Below are 19,831 nucleotides of genomic sequence, written 5' to 3' on the forward strand. Positions count from 1 at the left end.
GGTAACAGTGCTAAATTAGGACCAGCAACAAGGAAGGCAGAGTACCCTTGTTACAGGTGGATGTTATTTATATTTAGTGTTCACAGATAAAGGGAAGAGAGTGTTCATTTATCAGCAAAATGTAAAAATATCTGCTTTCTTTGTACTGTTAGTTCTTTTTAGAAAGGAGATTTAACCTGTTTGTAGATTTCTTGTCAGAATGGGATTGCATTGCTTTTTTCCCCACTTTAAGTTTGGTTTAATAACATATATTCTTTCTGTGAACAAAGAAAGCTTTCCTTTTTTCATGTAATTTGTCTTTATGATTTCCTTAATGGATCTTTTCCTTCCCTCACAGAGTGGGTTCAGATGGCTCCAACTCTGTTTTCTAAATTTATTCCAAACATTCTCCCTCCGGCGGTGGAATCTGAACTTTCTGAATATGCTGCTGAAGATCAGAAACTTCAAAGAGAACTTATACAGAATGGTTTTACGAGGCAAGTTTTTTTTTTTCTTTTTAAACAAAATCTGTCCATTTCCTTTGGTCACTTGGTTTGACGAGGGAGGCCAGAGTTCTTAGAATGGGAAACAGCCACCAAGTAGTCAAGGTGATGCTGCTGGGGGAGAGGTTAGCTGCCGGTCTCTGGAAATGGTGAAGCTGGGATTTGAGTATATGGAAACTGCCCTTCACTAAACATGGATTTGGAAGAAAGGAGCTCTTTCTGGGGAGCAGTGAGGCTGGGAAGCCTAGAAGGGCTCTTCCAGTTGTGACCTTCTCCACTGTTCTTAGCATTGGTGAGATGTTATGATTACTTATAATGTACTTCTATGACTGAACTAGTAAATGACTAGTTTGTGACTAGTCAAAGCAGCTTTTCGATTCTAGTTATCTTATTTTTGCTTTTGCCCTAAAATCTACGTGTTTCTCCTTAAAAAAATAGGATATCTCTTTATATGTGCCCAGAAAATTTGCCTTGCTTGGTTTTGATATACACGTGTCAAATTTTAGGGGTGAGTTTTAGTTTTAGGGGTGAGTTTATTGATGCCTGATTTTTCTGAAATTTGCAATTCAGGATCCTAGCTATAACCCAGAAAGTCTTGAAAAGTGCATATTTTCAACCGAAATAGAGTATTCTGTGGGAAAACACCCAAGTTGCATCACCAGATCATTGAAGGGTACAGTAAGGCCTTACATTTTCATGATCCTTACTTTTTACTCAGCTCTTTTCTATATCTTCTCTTATTTAATTCCTGACATTAAAGGAAGAAAGTTATGGAAAGTTAAGACACCTTGGTTCCTCCCTGAGGTATAGTTGTGATCACAAATAGTAGGTTGAATTTTGACTCGCTTATCTGACTAGGGCTGGGGATGGACATTCCTCTTTTTTATAGTTTCTGAGGCCAAGCTAAATCTCAGATAACCAGTCTTGACCAAGATTATTTTTACTGTCTCTGGTCTCAGCATAGGTTAGGAAAGAAAGCAGAAAATCTGTTCTTTGCAGCCTTACGCATTGCTGTTTATTCCTGTTTCGTCCTGGTGCCATCTGTATTCCTGTGGATGCGGGGGCACTGAGTAATCCACGGGTCATTGGCTCACTCACTGGCAGCTCACAAAGGAAAGGCTCCTGGAAGCTGTGTAGGTAGGTCTCGTAGACCTGACTTTCTTGGGTCAAGTTAAGGGAAGGCAAGGTCATAGAAAATGCTGGAATGTTGGCAGGTAATTTTTCTCCTTCAAGTCCAGTGGTCAGGTGTTTTCTGACATTAATTACCATATCTCTAATAGTGGTATTATTTTCATATAGAGAATGAGCCTGTTTAATGCCATAGTAATTTTGCTTACTTATTTTTAAAGAGCTATTATATTCATGTGGTTCAAAAGTCAGAACGATACAGGGAGTACACATTGAGAAGTTTTGCTCCTACTTGTCTCCCCATCTATTCCTACCCCTTTAGGTGACTGTTTTATTAGTTCCTTATGATTCCTTTCAGTGCTTCTTTTAATATACAGATACAGGCAAACACAGCATGTATTCCTACTTTTACTCCTTTCTTATCCCTTCTGTCGTGTAGATAGAACTTGTGTAACTAGTCCCTTGTGGATGGCAACTGGACTTATTTCCAGTTCTTGCCGTGACAGAAAATGCTGTGATGAGTACCCTTGTACATGCATAATTATGTACCTGTTGCCGGTTTATCTGGAGAGTAAATTCCCATAAGTGGGATTGCTGGGTCAAGAGTAAATGCGGTTGTAACTTTGATTAATATCACCAAATTGCCCTTCATAGGCGGTTCGTGCCATTTTGCATATCCACCAGCATAGTTTGAAAAGTTCCTCTTCTTCATGGCCTTGCCATGGCTTTGGATTTTCACTGGTCTGGCAGGTGAAAAATAATTACTCAGATTGTTTTAATTTGCATTTCTCTTACTAAGAATGAAGCTGAGAATATTATCAGGTTTGTATTTCTTTTCCTGTATATGGCCTGTTTATGTCCTTTGCTCACTTTTCTATTCGTTAGCCTTTTTTCCTTGAATTCTAGGAGCTATTTTTATATTGAAGAGATTGACTCTCTGCCTGAGATAAAAGTCTGTTAGTTTTCACAATTTGTCTATGACTTTGCTTATAGTGTTTTTTTGTTTTATTTTAAGTCATGCAGAAGTTTTTTATTTTTGTGTAATTTTATCAGGTTATATCTTTATGGGTTATGGGTTTTGAATTGCAGTTAAAAGTTTTTTCTTAAGTAAATACAAAATAATCTGAGTCTAACTTTTATTGTTTTCTCTAGGTTTACCATAATATTGACATCTATGCTTTTATTAATGTTTTTATTTAAATGGTTGCTTTTAATTTTAGGGGTGAGTTTATTGATGCCTTTAAAAAATAAACAGGCTTCTGAAAAATTTCATTTCTATGAAGCAATGGATGAAGGTAGCTCTTGTGGATTTCTCTGAACACCTTGAACTCACCTTCCACAACAGTGTGTAGAACTATGTAAACATATCCAGAAACATTTTCCTAACCCTTATTTTGGAACTGAAAGAAGACACTGGGGTGCAGGGCTGCATTTAAAGTTCGTATTTCAAGAGGTGATGTGATTAACCTGTTTTGTTGCACAAACCAGATTGGGCCATTTCTAGAATTAACAACATACTATACATTAATATGAGAACAGATTATCCTGTTGGGTACTTTGCACATTGTAGGTCTTGCCTAACCTGACATTCTCGGACTTCCTGCAGTCCACTGCTGAGCTGGCCCACACCTGTCGGAAAGGATGGGCACACGTTCTATACTTAGCAGTTGAGAGCAAGTCTGTCTATGCTTCCAGCTCTTGTGTTTGGGCCTTCCACATTCTGCCCTGCCAGACTCAATGCTGCCTTTGACCATTATTTGACTAGGATTGTTTTGGAAAAAATGGTGTCCATGGGTGCAGAAAACCTTGAAAATATAATACGGGCTATTTAACAAGAATTCTGTTACTGGCTGTTCTGATTGAGCAGTCATTTTATGGTTTATTCCTAATCAGTCACATGATTCCTGTTCAGCTTTGTGAACTATTTTTTCATTTAGGACTATGTTCTGTTTGCGTGGATTGGTCCTGAAAGGCAGCACCCAGCTTTGATGTAGATGGCACAGAATGTCTTCGAAGTGTTTTGAAATGATGTGAATATTGTCAAATATATCCTCGACTACAGTTAATGGGTGTTTCTCATTTGAGCTGGAGTTTATGTGAAGCATCTTTAGATACATGGAAATAGACTTATTTGTAAGCTAGAATTAACATATAAGCTAAAAACAGCATTTTGTTTTTATCAGTTATCTGTGTAATAGAATTGATTATTGGAGGATGGGAGAGAGCAGGTTGGTGTCTATTACATTATGGAGGAAAGCTTGTTTGGGAACTTCTAACATGCATGCCCTCAGATGGAACCTTCTCTTTCGAGCTGGCCTGTTGAGCCTCTTCAAAGCTTGTAGTAAATAGCTTTTAAAGGCAAGTATTTTGCAGAGTAATTGTTACTTGGATTTCTGGTACAAAATGGTACCTTGTAGGAGTATTGTTGATCTTTTCAGTTGAGAGGGTCACTCTGGAATTGGCACTTTTTCATCTAGTAACAAGGGTCTGGTTTTGAGGACAACCATAGCTTTCTAGACTTGGGGCGTTAGGTGATGTCTTTGGCAGCCTCTTGAGTAGATCACATCTACATTATCTCTCTGTGACTTCTGTTTTCACGGCTATATTTTTCTCCTATTAATTTTGCATGTTCAGTTTTTATTTAACCTTTCAGGGGTGGGAATGAAAGTTATCTATAGAAGTTGAGGTTCTGGATAGAAAATCCTATGTCTTCCTTTTTGATCAGCATTAACTTATTTAGAATATTTGGTGAATGTTACTGTGATGGTACTCACAGAAGATAATATACAAGTGTAGTTAATAATACAGGTTACCAACTGGCTTTGTAGGCACAGTGTTAACAGGAGGTGTTTAAAAAGTGGCATTAGGACACAGGTGTTGTGAGCTCTGTAGGCTGTCTAAGGCTAATACATGCTAAATGTGGTGCATGGTTTTCTCTAAATGCCCAGCCTAGAGACGAACCCTCAGAGGCCATTTGGTGTCTTCTCTTCCTGCCTGGTCATTGAGACTCCTCACCTCGCCCAGCAAGAGGTTTCTGTCCTGGGAAACTGCTAATCTAGAAGATCACTCTGAAGCACGAAATAATCACTTGGGCTGTCATCTTCATAGTCTGTCTCTAGAGGCCATTCATCAATTATTCACTGATTTGTTAATTCAGCAAATACTTATTTTTTTGCTAGATACTGTTCTTAGGTACTAGATAAACAAATTCCTGTTTTTTTGTTTTGTTTTGTTTTTAAAGATTTTATTTATTTATTTGACAGAGAGAAATCACAAGTAGATGGAGAGGCAGGCAGGCAGAGAGAGAGAGAGAGAGGGAAACAGGCTCCCTGCTGAGCAGAGAGCCCGACGTGGGCCTCGATCCCAGGACCCTGAGATCATGACCTGAGCCGAAGGCAGCGGCTTAACCCACTGAGCCACCCAGGCACCCACAAATTCCTGTTTTTATGGAGCTTATGTTCTAATGTTGGGAGATAAATAACAAACACGTAAGCAAATTATTTCAAATAATAAAAAGCGCTGTGAAGAAATTGAGACAGAGCATGGGCTAAAGAGTGAGGGAGTGACCAGGGCATGTGTGAAGGGCTGGTCCAGCTAACTGGGACATGAAATGCCTTCGCAGGGCCAGATATTGCAGTGAGGCCGTAGGTGATAAAGAGACAGGCACATGGCTAACTGGTGGCACGAGTGCTACCAGCAGGGAAGATGTCAAGTACCAAAGTGCTGGCAGGTCCCAGGGAAGAAGGAGAACCAGCATGGCTGACATACAGTGGGCGGTGGGGAGGTAGGCAAGAGCCATGTCTCATAGGACTGGGAAAATGAATTTGAATTGATTCTTAACTGTAATGGAAAGCCACTGAAATAATCTAATTTATGCTTTTACATAAGATTGCTCTGGCTCTGGCCTGGGCTAATAATAAGACTCTTGCAGATTGAGTAGGGGAGAGATAATAGTGGCGTGGGTTGGGAGTGTAGCCATGGAGTTGATGGGAAGTGTTTGATTTTGGATTATGTTTTGCCAAAGAGTGCTCCAGAGGGAGAGGAAGAAAGAAATCAGGAATGAGCTAGGATTTTGGTCTGAGTAGTTGAGTGGCTAGTAGTGCCATTTATTGACGAGGACTAAAGAAGGAATAGGGATGGAGTGGAGTCACTGGCCATGGTATACTGGCAGTATTTAACCATCATCTAAGTGTCAGTGGTGAGGAAACAGTTGGACTTACAAGTCTGAAGTGTAGGGAAGAAATGAGAGCTGGAGACAGAAATCTGGGAGTCATTGGCGTATGGATAGTATTTTAAGTCACAGGACTGGTATGATTGCCGTCCTCAACAGTGTAGAATATATACACGGAGAAGAAACAGTGACCAAGGACAGTGCGGGGTAGAGCCAAAAGTGTTTTGGGAAAGAGGAGATGAACTGTGTAGATGATACTGAGGGACCGGGCAAGAGAAAGCTAGCAAATCCATTGTTCTTACTCATTACTTGAGCAGTTTAGTTATTTGTCTGGATTATTGTCTGAGAAACTGGAAAGATAAAACTAGGATATATAGGCAGCACAGGACCTAGTCAAGACTTCTATTTCCTTATTTGTAAAGTGGAACTAGAACTTCTGTAGGTGGAGGAGAAGAACTGCTTAATATATGTCAAGGTTTGTGTTCTTCTACCTGCGGGAAGGGTATTCGTATACATTAAGATTCTGAGATGGTGCGGGTACCTGGGTGGCTCAGTCATTGAAGTGGCTGCCTTCAGTTCAGGTCATGATCTCAGGGTCCTGGGATTGAGCCCCGCATTGAGCTCCCTGCTTAGTGGTGAGTCTGCTGCTCCTTCTCCCTCTGATCTCTCAACTCTCTTCTCAAACAAATAAATAAAAATCTTAAAAATAAAAATTCTTAGATTTTTCACGAAAGCCTTAAGCAGAGTTTGGTCGTAAGGCTTTCTGCGGGGAGGGTTGCCTGGGTGGCTTAGAAGATGGAGCATCCAACACCTGATCTCAGGGTCGTGAGTTCAGGCCCCATGTTGGGCTCCCCGCTGGATGTGGAGCCTACTTAAAAAGGGGGGTGCATTTTGAGGGAACATTTTGGATTCATATTTGAAGTTTGTCCTAGTATAAGCCAGGTCACTAACTATGTTGGTAGCAGAATCCAAGTTTATCTTCAAAGACATTTTTAGTCTGAACCTATTCCTAGAACCCAGTATAAACCATTTTTATGGCTAACCCTTCCTGCATTTAATAGCTTTCTGTATTTAAAAGGCAGCCCCTGGAGTGCCTGGCTGGCCCAGTCATTAAGCCTCTGGTTTTGGGTCAGGTCATGATCCCAGGGTCCCTGCTCAGCAGGAAACCTGCTTCTCCCTATCCCCCTGCTTATGTTCTTCTCTTGCTGTCTCTCTTTGTCAGGTAAACAAATAAAATCTTTTAAAAAATAAAAAATAAAATAAAAGGCAGCACCTCTTAGCTAAGAATATTCAGGTTTAATGTCAGTTTTAAGCTATGCTGTTAGAACTGAAATACCTGCTTTCCTTCTGTTATGGGTTCCGTCCCTTCATTTCTCCTCTTTTGGTGTATGAAGATGTCTGCGTGTTCTGTTGATTCCTTCTTCTTTTCTTATCCCCAGAGGTGACCAGTCCCGGAAGAGAGCTGGGGATGAGTTGGCTTATAGTAAGTAACAATGTTCCTTACCATTTCTGATGGCTTCGTTATGCCAGGCAGCTCCTGGTGGGGGCGGTGTGGGGAATCTAAGGAAATGGTGTTCTCCAGGAGGCACTCTGTGTGGTCAGGGCCAGACTGTAGAGCAAGCTGCGGCGGCTCTGGAGTCTAGTTGGTGGCCGTGGTTTCCAGCAGTTGTCAGGGGCCTCCCAGATCCCTGATCATACAGCCCCTTTCACTTCAGTCAGCTTGTTTATATATATAAACAAGCTGATATATATATATATATATATATATATATATTTTTTTTTTTTTTTTAACCTCCTTTTGGGGATTGCAAGAGGGGCGAGAAATACATATTAAATAGATTCTTACCATTATCAGATGCTATTTGCTATTCATACTTTTTTCCGTTGCAATGTTTTTTTTTCTAGACAGCTCGTCAGCATGTGCAAGTTCCAGAGGGTACAGATAGTGAATGTATTGACTGTACTTTCCTTCCCGAAAAGAGGACACACTGGAGCTGCAGAGACTGTATTCGGAGCACAGCGGGGGGCCTGCAGACACTCAGGAGCTCTGTCACAAAGTTGTTCTTGGAAGAGGATGTTGGACTTCTTTCTTTGGTTTGTAATTTTAAAAAAAACAAAAAAACTAACAAAAACAAAAAACAGTTGCTGCTAGACTTGGGGATGATTTTGAAATGGGACAATCTTTTAATGAGTTTATCTACAGATTCTGTGAGGAACAAGCATCTTGAAAAGCGACTATTGCTAAGGGAAATCCAGCAGCCAACATCAGCAGCTTCCTCCAAAAATACAAGAACAGAGAATCTTTTTTTTTTTTAAGCACTTGTTTTGTTCATTCATGGACTTGGCACTTCAGCACATTGGCTTTGCACATCAGAATCTCTTGCTTTAAAATCAAGCAGATCATTACAGTACAGTGTTTTTTGCCCATTACCAAAAGAAACAACCCCTTTAAAAAGAGTTGGTCTTTGTTTAGCATTAGAAAGTCTCGTTAAAGGAAACCGCTAACTTGGCTTCTGCCATAACTTTCCCCCTCACCAGTTCACAACTTTTTTCTACTCTGTGCCTTGAGCTTTGTGCACTTTGCAACTCTGTGACCATGGTGTTCAACTCATAAATGCTTCGTGAAAAGGTTTATGGTATCACAGACTCCCCCACTAAGGTGTCAGGTGTGACTTTGTAGCAGGATGCTTAATTGGGAAAGTAGAAGCGTGTTGCTCACTGGTCGGATCTCCCCCTGCCTCACTGTGGCATATTCATGTTCATGTTGGGGACCAACTCTGTAGAACATATCCATTCCCTCTGTCACATCACATGATTTCACCAGCTGCTGGAGGACTGGCAGGATGCTAGTGTAGGAATGCACTGCTCGTCAGCACTAAAGCTCCCTTTTTAGTATCGTGGAGAAATTTCCAGTGGTAACAGCTAGTTACTGTGATGCTCTAGGAAGCAGATACAGTTATTCAATCCAAATATAATAAATGGTGTGGGCTTCTGGATCCATTTCATTTTAAATGGGTGAGATAGGTACTTTGAAAAACAAAGTTTGCCGTCTGCATCTTTTTTAGCATTATATTCAAGTATACTAGAGAAGTAGCATTGCTGTTTCAAGCTTCCTTCCAGCTGTGGCACAGCTATATATTTTTTTTTCCCCTACACCCACAGTGCTGTTTAGGTTCTTACAAAAGACTCGAAAGCTTATTCTAGTTGTTTCTGGAAGGCAAAGAAAAATAGATGTGACAGGTGAAAACATTTTTCTTCTCAATTTTGCTTGACTCTAAATTGAGCCTATTCTCGACTCTGTTTGGCTATGTCGTACTACTGTTTACCTCTTCAGAGAACTTGGGGCAAAACAAGATGTATCAGGGATAGTGTCACAATTCTGATTGTCAGGTTTCTCGTAGAGTTGCCTTTGTCAATTCAGTCTGTCTTTTCTCGGGAGCAGGCTGGATGGGAGAGTTTGGAGTGTGATGATAGAAGCAAGGAAGTCATCTGATAGAAGTCCTCTGGTGGCAAAATTACTGATCGGAGAAGTAAATGTAGAGATTGTCAGATTTTTTAAGTACTTATCAACGAGAGTTGGTGGATTTTGCAGAGGACTTTGACCCAGACTCGTTTAACTCTGTGAGCATGTTAGATTGTATTGGTAAACACTGAATTACTGTAAGGATATACACAGGCTCTCACTGTGCCCTGTGCAGGTTGATTTGGTACCCCAGCAACATTGTGGTGTCAAGGAAGAACTCCACTCTATCATGAAGTCCAAATTTTACTTTATGCCATGGCATGCTTGCTGCGGGCTTATAAATAGAACACCTGCGACTGACGTCTCTCCTGAGTGGTTTTAATAATACTTCTGAAAGGAATAAAATTGGGGTGTTTCTTTAAATGTGGATGAATTCTTCATTATCCTAATAATGTGCCCAAATCCTTTTTCTGGGAGAGTATTCTTCGGTCAACAATGGAACTTTCTCTATAAAAGCATTGTATTATGATGTGAATTGGCATTAAAATCTTTGGATGCTTTAGCATTATTAAGTTAATGGAGAAATATTTTATATTGTCTTATTATTATTATGTTTATGTTAACAAAAAGTGGGCAAAGTTTGCAAAATTTAGTTTCTTTGAATATTTGCACAGCGGCTGCAGCTCACAGTGGGCCAGGGCTTGGTACTACAGATCCATGAATGGGAAGACACTGTAGAAAGAAAATACTCATCTTCCTAGCGCATGTGACCTGGTTGCTACTCGTTATCTTGGCCCCTTGAGGCACATTGCGGGATGAAAACCCTATTTCTTTATGTAGAAATTGACCTTGCTTATTTAATTGGGTTTCTTAGCAAAATTCCGAGTTTGCAACATGAGAGGAAATAAGATTTGCTCTCCATTTTGTATTGACTAAGCATGGTCAGCCAGAAAGTATTTTCCTCTCATGTTTACTTGTATTCTTCTTGCCAGTACTGTATCTAGTTTTTCCATCCCAGTTAAGTCCTGGCTTTTGTGGGGCCCAAATCACTGAGGACAGAAAATTGTACATTGATTGTCTCATTAGGCTACACGTAGTTGATTCGGCGAGCCTGACTGGTGTGTGTGTGCAGCCTGAAACCAGACTCTCCAGAAGAAAGCCAGCTTGGTCACCTTGGAATAATGACCTGTCAAAGTAAATGACGATGGTTTTGAGAGACGGTACTTACTTTCAGAGTTGGCCTTGTGCTTCAGTAACAGTGTCCTCTCCTGGTCTCTGTGGTCACAGCTGTACCCTTACCTGACAGGAGCTACTGCTTTGTTTTCCGTGGGGCGGAAAGCCAAACCTCATAGAGTGTGACTCTTAATCTAGTAGTTCTTAGGTAGATTTAGAAGAAACTCAAACCTGGATGCATGAGTTGTGCGTTATTAAATTTTGTGGGAAAGTTACTTTTTTTTTTTTTTTTTCTGTCCCTTTTACAAGATTGAGGCAGTTCCTCTCCCTTTCTTTGGGGTATCGGAGGGAAACAGTGGTAAGTGAGCCAGCAGGAGGGTGGGCGCCCAGGGCGTTCCTACGGTGTGCGTCTCTGGTGCCGCAGCCTCATAGAGCTGCCACTCCCCTGGCTACAGACGCCGTGCTTTCTGTCGGGTTGCAAATTTGCACACAAGAAGAATTCCTCAGGAAGAGTTTGCACATGCATCGCCTTGCAATATTCTGTAATGACCGAACAAGGGACTTGAATGTTTTTCAACACAAAAGGAGAACTTTAGAGTGGTGGTCTGTGCACACGTACTGGCAAAGGTCATGGTGATCTAGCAAACACGATTGGTTTCTGCAGCATAAAGTGAGCAGGAGCACTTGTATCATAGTATTTAAATAAGCCTGTTTAATCTCCAGAGTAACCCTTCCAGATTTTGTCTTCTTTTCTTACTGAGACTGGCTATATTTTCCTCTGTGTTTTTTCTGTTTTATGGCAGTTAATTATTTCCATGATTATTATAGAAGCATTGCCCTTGAGCTGAAATTCAGTTGTTTAATAAGCAGCTATTATTGAAAATAACTGAACATTGTTTTATGAATATACACTAATCTGAGATAATAAAGTATTTTAAAACTAAGAAGCAAAACAAAAAACGTACGTTAGGTATCCAGTCAGTTTGGATGTTTTGAGCTGATTTTCTTTACGGCGTCTCATTGTGCTTCACAGTATTATGTTTACTTTACTCCAGGTCTAGGCCTCTTAAGGGGACTTTAAAATGTAAGATCAGAATGTGAATCCCTTGACTGACACCTAGAATAGGTTAATAGGACCTTTTCAATTGTGGTTGCAGTTTCCAGTAAGATTGCGTAAGATAAAGTTCATGTTTATCAGAAGTTAAAATAGGAGTTCTTGGAGAAATGGCTTTCTTGTTACTTTCATTACGCTATGGAAATTTGCCCCAGTTTCTGGCCACCAGAATTGATGAAAGGACCCCTGATTTTTTCAAGGGTAACGATCTGTTTTATCCCCTTAGTTTTGATGAACTAAGTCACTGACGCTTTCCCTCCTCCCCTGACCAAGACCCTATTTTGAACTTCTTTCCAGAGCTGAATGGCACAAGTACATATACTATTTCTGCTGATGTTGATGGTGTGGGTGTGGGAGAATTAGAGAAAATCCTCCTCAGAGGTATGTTCTAACAGGACCTCAGTACATGTTGTACTCCCTCTGGTCGAAAATTATCTTCATTTCTGGTTGGACTGTGTTGCTTAGAAAAATGTTAATGGTTTAAAATTCTAGGAAACTTATAGTGTGGCTCTGGGGTAAATTTTGTGGTTTAGAAAAAAATAAATATTTTGTATTGATTCTAACATGTCATTTCAATGTGGCGACGATGTACTAAATGCAGTAAGACTGTGGATGTTCCCTCAGAAGGGTATGTTTTGTTAAACAGATGGCAATTTAATTGCTCTCATTAGCTCTGTTTGTCAATATTATGACCATGCAATGCAGGAGAAATTGCTCAGATGTGAAGTTGTGGGAGCTATGGCTGGAAACAGGAATGCTTATGAGTAAATGGGAGGTCGAATGCAGACAAGAGGCTCTTGCCACCCACCAGCACAGCCAGAGCAAGGATGAAGCAATGAAGTCTAGTCCCTGGTGGTGCTTATTTGTTGGAAAGCATGGTGGAGCTTAGAACAGGGTGTTATGTACACCAGCTCTTCCCAATCCAAGAAAAAATGGTGGATGAAACTCTTCTTGATGGGGGATTAAAGCCACTGACTTTGGCTCTGACCTTTAACTCTTGATGGATTTGGATTCACTCCTTCTGTATTAGGGTGTATACCATCACTCAAAAACATTGTGGTTAATGAAAATAAATCTTGTACAGATGTCCTTGGCTTGTTATGTTGATACTTGGTTCACTGTAACTTTGTTAAAATACAGAACATACGATTTCCCTTACAGTATATTCATAATGCCTCCTAAATAATAACCACACTTAGCACATTGTTCTGTCAGCTGGTTAATCAGCTGGCAGGGTGAGTGTCCATCTTGACCTTTGTACCAGTGATTGGAAAAAAAGGGCGTGAGTAGTTAATTATATACATTGAGTTACCTAGGCTGCATATGTATGCAGTATCTATACATATGTACATATATATGTCATTTTTCTTCTTTAAATACTGGCACATTATGGACCTTTATCAGAAGTTTCTGACTTGTGGTTTTTTGCATTGATGATACCATGCTTTTAAAAAATAACCCTTTTTTCTTGCTATGAAATTAATATTATTTCCTAGGTTTTATGAAATCTCACTTTGCAATTTTAGTTCCTTTTCGCTTCGCTTCGCTTTCTCTTTTCAAGTGTCCTTCCTACAGTGTTCTCGGAATGCCAGTTGTCATCCTCCTCTTTTTTTAAAACCCAAGCTGTGTTGTACTGGTACCTTCTTTTTGATTACTGCACACAGCAGGATTCCGTGACTGTCTTTTCTCTTTCTCTGCATTGAAATCACCTGACAGTTTCCTCCTTCAGCTTTTTCTTTGTTTCAGCCACGTAGGGAGTTATTTAAATCCTCTCCCTTCCCTTAGCAGATTTTCTTTTTTAACTGAACATTGAACTTTTCTACTAGAGTCAGTTCTTTGAGTATGTTAATATGTGTTTAATTTATTTTCTCTGTTGGCTTATGTCTTCATAATCTGAAATTCTAAAACATTTTGAATTTCAAAGAACATGGTTTCGTAGAGGAATATCTTACAGATAATCTGAGAGCAAAAGTCTGTCTTAGCTTTACTGAGTTGTGTGTTCTTGCTTGGGTAAGGTTATTTTTCTCAACCTTAGTCTCCCCATATTAAGCCCTCTTTCTGCCCTAGATTACTCATGATAGAGCATCTTCCTCGGGCAATGGGTTTCATTGGCAAGAGGAATAGAACAATTCTAAATTTCTTAATTATGCACCTTAAGTGACTAATAATATACTTCAAAACATATATTTAAAAAAACGGCCACAACTATAAAGAGAAATAAGGTAATCTACCAATATAATGGGCATCTTAAACATACGTCCCTGATTAATTAATAGATCGTGAAGACAAAATCATGACTATGAAGGGCATGAAGATTTAAATAGCATAATTAATAAATGAGACCTGATGGAGATACAGAAAATCTCCCTGCACTTCCCAATGAGAAAATAAGCGTTTTTTGCAAACCAAATCTAACATTGCATTTAAAGTACAAGGAATGATGACCAAATTGGATTTATCCCAGGATGTAAATTGGTTAATATTAGAAAATCAGTCAGTGTGACTCATCTGTTAATGGACTAAAGTATGATCAGATTGTGAAAATCCAAAGAGTCTACAAGGCAAATTAAAAGACTTAAGAGCTTATCAAGGTTGCTGGAACAAAATCAATATGCAGATGTCAGTTACATCTCTATGCATCCAGCTACAAGCTCTCATGTCTCCACAATTTATTTTTTTTAAAGATTTTATTTATTTATTTGACAGAGAGAGATCAAAAGTAGGCAGAGAGGCAGGCAGAGAGAGAGGAAGGGAAGCAGGCCCCCTGCTGAGCAGAGAGCCCAATGTGGGGCTCGATCCCAGGACCCTGAGATCATGATCTGAGTCGAAGGCAGCGGCTTAACCCACTGAACCACCCAGGCGCCCATCCACAATTTAAATATAATTAAAAATTTATAGTAGGAACAAAACAATATAGAGTATGTAAGAATAAATCTTAAGAGCTGTGTAAGCCTATTAATGACAAATGGTGATTAAAAAAAAAAAAAACAATACTTCTATTGATCTAAAGGACTATGATGGAGAAGATTATCTTGGTCTCAACTCTTTGTCCAAATTGGCTAATAGATTACTGCAATTCCAACAAAAAGTCCCAATGGTTTTCACTGTGATACTTGACAAGCTGATCCCAAAATGTAAATGGAAGAGCAAAGGGTTAAGGATATTCAAAACATTATTAAAAAAGAATGAAGAGTGAGGGGAACTAGCACAACCAGATTTTAAAGCTTACTCTAAAATGAAAAAAACAGAAACCATTACTCAGACATCTAAAGAAGCAACAACAAAAACTTTAAAATGTAGTGATTAAAACAATGTGAATTGGGATAGAGATTATGAGTAGATGAATAGACAGGGACAGATTGCTCAGAAACTGATCCAAATTAATACGAGAACTTAATTTTTAAAAGGGCAGTCATGGCAGACCCCAGGGAGAAGGATGGATTATTTAATAAACGGGGCCTTGGTAATTTTTCACAAAGGGAAAATGTGAACTGGACCTTGCCTTGCATCAGGCACAAAAAGCAATCCCGGGTGGATTAAAGGTTCACACAGTAAAATTAAAACTATAGAACTTTTAGAAGACAGTATAGAAGAATATTTTTATGACTTTGGGGAAGGGAAGGATTTTATAAACAAAGGAGGTTGTGCAAACCACTGAAAAATGAATAATTTGGCTACATTGACAGTACTTCTGTTGACTGAACATTTCAGAGTGAAAAAATGAGCCCAAAGTGGAATATGATACAGATGTTCACAGTATACCTAACTTGTTAACGAGCTATCTGCATATAAACCAGTAACAAAAAGAGAAATGGCAAAGATGCAGACATTCATAGAAGAAGAAACAGAAATGACCAAGCCTGAAAACATGTCTAACTTGATTAGTCATCAGGAAATTATTCCATAAGTATCATTTTCTGGCCATCAAATTGTCAGCCACCCAAAAAAAAAAAAAAAAAAAACCCAAAAACAGAAAATACCAACAATTAGAGAGATGACAGCAGGGTCTTTTTCATCTGCTGCTGTTGGCGTGTAAGATAGTGCTACCACTTTGGAAAACAGTATTAACTAGTTAAGTTGACCACAGATATATCGTACAGGCAAGGATTTACGTTCAGAGAAACTCCTGTGTAGGTGTATACACCCAGGAAACCCACAGGAATAGTGCGGTGGTAGTGTTTGTAATAAGAAGAGAGCCCAATGCCCATCCACAGTATAATTAGTAAGTGAGTCTCTGTGTGGAATTCTGGAGAGCAGTGAGTGTAGTGTAGAGCTTTGCACATCGTGAGTGAATCTCAGAAGTGACGTTGGCTTAAGTCAGAATGATTCATGAGTAGTAAAGCTAAAGAAAAGGAAGATTAAAAAAATCTTTGTTAATTTTGACAAAATTAACAAGGTCGTGGTTTCCTTAGGGATGGGCTGGAAGGAAAGCAGAGCAGCATGGGCTTGTAAGCACTTGATAATAGGAACTTTTTGACCGTTGTAAATACGTCAGTTCTTGAGTTAATATGTATATTCGATGCAAAATCAAATGCCAAAGAGTATTTATTTTTAATACAAGTTAAAAATTCATATGGAAGTAGAACATGAAAATAGGAGGATCTTCATTGAAAGGGGAGGGAACTTGCTGTACCAAAAAAAATTTTTTTTTCTTTTAAGTGCAATTAAATTTTTACACTCATACAAAAATAGACCACTCAATTGAAAATAGTATTAAAACTAAACTCAGATGCTTCTAAGAATTTAGAATGCATTAAAGGTGGCTTTTTGAAATAATTCTGACCATGACGGATTACTCAATAAAGGTGCTGGTTTCAGTAGAGAAATTTATTCCCATCAGACCATTCACCAAGAGAAATTCCAGTTGGACTAAAAGTTTAAGAATAAGTTACAAAAATGAGAAGACAATATAGTTCATATCCGGGGAGATTGGAGAAGTTTATTCTAAGGATGTAAGCAGTGGCAGGAAACAGCGCTGTCCAAACCTGAGTGTGTGTAGAGCACCACCCCGGCATGTGCATATAGACGTGTATTTTTAAGTTAATGTTTATGTACTATACTGATACACATAAGGCAAAAAAAAAAAAAAAGTGAAAATGTTTAAAGTATCTTTTGTGTGTATTGTAAAAAAAAAATACCTTTGCTCTTTCTAAAACTTTTTTTCTTTTAGTGAGAGCTGTACAATTAAAAGTGCTTATTATTTTTGAAACCTCTAGTTTTAACATTTTGTGATAAAAATTACTTAATTTCTGATTCTAAGGTAAGTTTATTCTAATGCTGGGTTTTAACGGCTATTGTAGCTTAAAAAGCCACTTCATTACCATCTGTGGATCCAAATAACTGTGCTTAACCAAGAAACAATGCTCATTTTCCACTTCATCTACTAGTCTTCAGAAGTGTTTGTTGAAATCTTTATAATAAATTTCCATCTTTCTCACCATCAGTACCTTGTTCTTGCTCAATTGCAAGTGTGGCATTTTTACTGGTTAAAAAAAAAAAAAATGGGTTCAAAACTTACTGAAAGTCATTTTTGGATTTCATTTCCCAAGTTTTAACTTTGTACTTACAAGAGTTTTTAATAGGTACCAGTTCATTTTCATAAAGCTGGAAACACAGGTCTCACCATTTTCAAAATGCTTTTAACATGAATTTGTTTTGGAAAAGGTAGCTACTTTCTTACTCACTGTTAAAATATCCTCTTTATCTTGAGGGGCAGGTAAAGTCTGTTTTGTTTTTTTTTTAAATACTTTTTACATTGTATATTACCGACAGGCACTTGTCACCACAAGAAAGGTTGGCAAATTGCAAACATTTTCTTTTTCTCAATAAATATATATCACTTTAAGTTTGACAGTACTTTTTAGAAAACCAGCAGCCTCTTGGGATTTAAATTTCCCCTTCTCAACAGGTTCCACAGGAGAAGCCCTACAGAAAGTGGTTTGATCATTTTTTCCTACTGTTCCCAGGGATGGTACATAGCCATCTCCCAGATGCGCACAGAGAAGTTCCATGTAATGGTGACTTCACAGCATAAGGGCTGAATTCTCTCCCGACCCCCCCTCCCCCCCTTAAGACGAGTTGGGAGGAGAGAGAAGCAGAGCAGGAGAAGACTGTGAGCTGTGCTCTGGGGAGAAAAACGCCTTGGATATCCCCTAGAAGAGATTTTCCTCAGGAAGCAGCCTCCAGAGCTACCCGTGGAAGGCAGGGACGCCCTGTGTGCACAGAGTCCTCTAGGGCCAGCTCCAGGCTGGCCCGTGGCTCTCCCCAGCTGATACCGGGCGAGGTCTTAGCTGGATTGGGTGCTTCAATCCCACTGCTAAGGTTTCCTGCACTTTCCAGGGACATCTGGAAGCAGGTGAACCGCATGAAAGACTCTGGGGAAGGAGTAGAGCCCTGTCCGATTCAGGGAGCCAGAGCAGTGCCCCCATCTCTGCGCGGTTGGTGCCGGCCGGCCGGGGTCCTTTGCTGGCAACCCCCTTTCTGGCCTCCACTACCTCCCGCTCGGGTGAGTTCTCCAGGGATGGACCCAGGGTACTTCCGGGCCCCCAGGAGGAGGGGATGCAGAGGTGCAGGTAGTTTCCTGCCACCTCAGAGGATGCCTCTCAACCCTTTCCCTCACGGGGAGCGCAGTCAGGGCAGAAGCGCTTGCCTTGGCTCTGTAGAGGACCATCTGTGGTCGTGCTGATGAAGTTCTAGAACCTAAGTGAGGTTCGGTGGGCTGAGGTCCGGAGCCGATGACCAAGAAAGAATTCTTGAGACATCTTTGGTGCAAAATGGTGGTTTATTAAAGCACGGGGACAGGACCCGTGGGCAGGAAGAGCTGCTGCCCCGGGTTTTGAGGGATGGCAGGTTGTGTACCTTGCGGTTGGGGGGTGGTGAGGGAGGGGAGGTTTCAACGGAGTTTCCGTATGTTAGGGAGGGCCTGCAAGGTGCCGGGAGGAGGCCTTGCCCTTGTGGCGTGATCACTGTCGTCTTTAGGCCAGTCATTAACATCAAGATAGTTGGGAGATTGTTGGTGGAGTGTTCCAATCCTGCTGTCATTTACATTCCCTTCTACCTCAGCCGCCTCAGTCTCATTTATGGTGGGCAGGGAGACAATTAGGGCTTGAGGAACTGAGAGTTATTTGCCTCTGGAGATTTGTGCTATTGACAAGGTAACCTCCCTGTTTGTAGATCTCTAGGACTTCTGTAGAGCAAGGGAGATTGCTGTCCTGCAGGATTGTGATCTCTGCAAGTGAACTATTTATCGTTTTATGGCAGGCAGGGGTGCCTGAGGAATGCTACACATATTACGGAGGGGAGGGGGTGCAAGGCGCCGGCTTTTGCTCTGTCCTCAGCCAGCCTCCTGCTCCCTCATCAGTGCCCTCGAGGACAAGGCTTGGTGGCTCGGCCAGCAGGCGCGGTTAGCCGACCACTGCCACACCCCCTCCCCGCGTGTGTCTGCCCCTCTGGCTCTGTGCGTGTGCCGAGGACATCCTATAGATGGAAGTCGAGTGTGGGTTTGTCCTGCAGGAGCCTCGAGGGGGGTCAAAGCCCACAGCAGTGGGAGGAGGATTCTACACGCTGGAGAATCAAGCTGGAGGCTGCGGCTTCTGAGCAGCGTCTGGCGCCCTGCCTCCGCCTCCCCCGGCTGCTCGCCTGCGGCACCGCGCAGAGGCCAGCGCCCCCAGGGGCCCCTGTCACGGCTTCACTGTTCTCCACGGCAGAAGTCGCGGTTTTCCCTTCCGTCTCTCCGGGCAAGGTTTGGCGTTTTCGCCAAAATCCGTAAGCTCAGTCTACACAAGACGACGTCCGACAGATCCCAAGAGAGAGACTCTGTGCAGGACGCCTGGCCACTCCCTCAGCAAAGGTGTCGTGGGCATGAGAAATGAGGAAAGACCAAAAACCCGTGGTGACCTTGGAGACATGGTGATCACAACACAATGTGGCATCCTGGGACCGAAAAAGGACGTTTGTGGAAAAGCTGGAGGAATTGGAATAAAATCTGCGGCTTAGCTAGTGGCGTGGTACCAGTCATGATTTCCTAATTTCCAGAAATGACCCCCACATCCGCTTTAACCCTCAGGGAAGCTCTGTACTATCTTCGCAATGCTTCCATAAATCAAAAACTGATTCCCAAAAGGTTTTATTTAAATCCCATGGGTCTCTCAGGGCTGGAGAGGGGTGTGACATAACAATCACCAGTTTGTGCTGCAGAAGCTCACAGCGGCACACGGTGTGGGCCCGATGGCGGGTCGCCGAGCCCCACCAATAAAAATACCTGTGTTTTGAGATAAATGTTTATCTTCAAATCAAAGGGT

The 19,831-nt window shown here is 40.9% G+C and overlaps 1 protein-coding gene across 1 annotated transcript in view; it reads left to right on the forward strand.

Moving 5' to 3' along the window:
- Positions 1 to 16,974, forward strand: part of CACUL1 (CDK2 associated cullin domain 1) — a 74,133-nt gene extending 57,159 nt beyond the window's left edge. The window contains exons 7-9 of the mRNA XM_059173057.1: positions 338 to 476; positions 7,221 to 7,264; positions 7,687 to 16,974. Of these exons, the coding sequence (XP_059029040.1) occupies positions 338 to 476; positions 7,221 to 7,264; positions 7,687 to 7,727 (224 nt within the window). The 3' untranslated portion in view covers positions 7,728 to 16,974. The remainder of the gene's footprint in view (positions 1 to 337; positions 477 to 7,220; positions 7,265 to 7,686) is intronic.
- Positions 16,975 to 19,831: the final 2,857 nt, after the last annotated feature.

The sequence above is a fragment of the Mustela lutreola genome, chromosome 4, assembly GCF_030435805.1.
Source record: "Mustela lutreola isolate mMusLut2 chromosome 4, mMusLut2.pri, whole genome shotgun sequence".
Lineage (NCBI taxonomy): Eukaryota > Metazoa > Chordata > Mammalia > Carnivora > Mustelidae > Mustela > Mustela lutreola.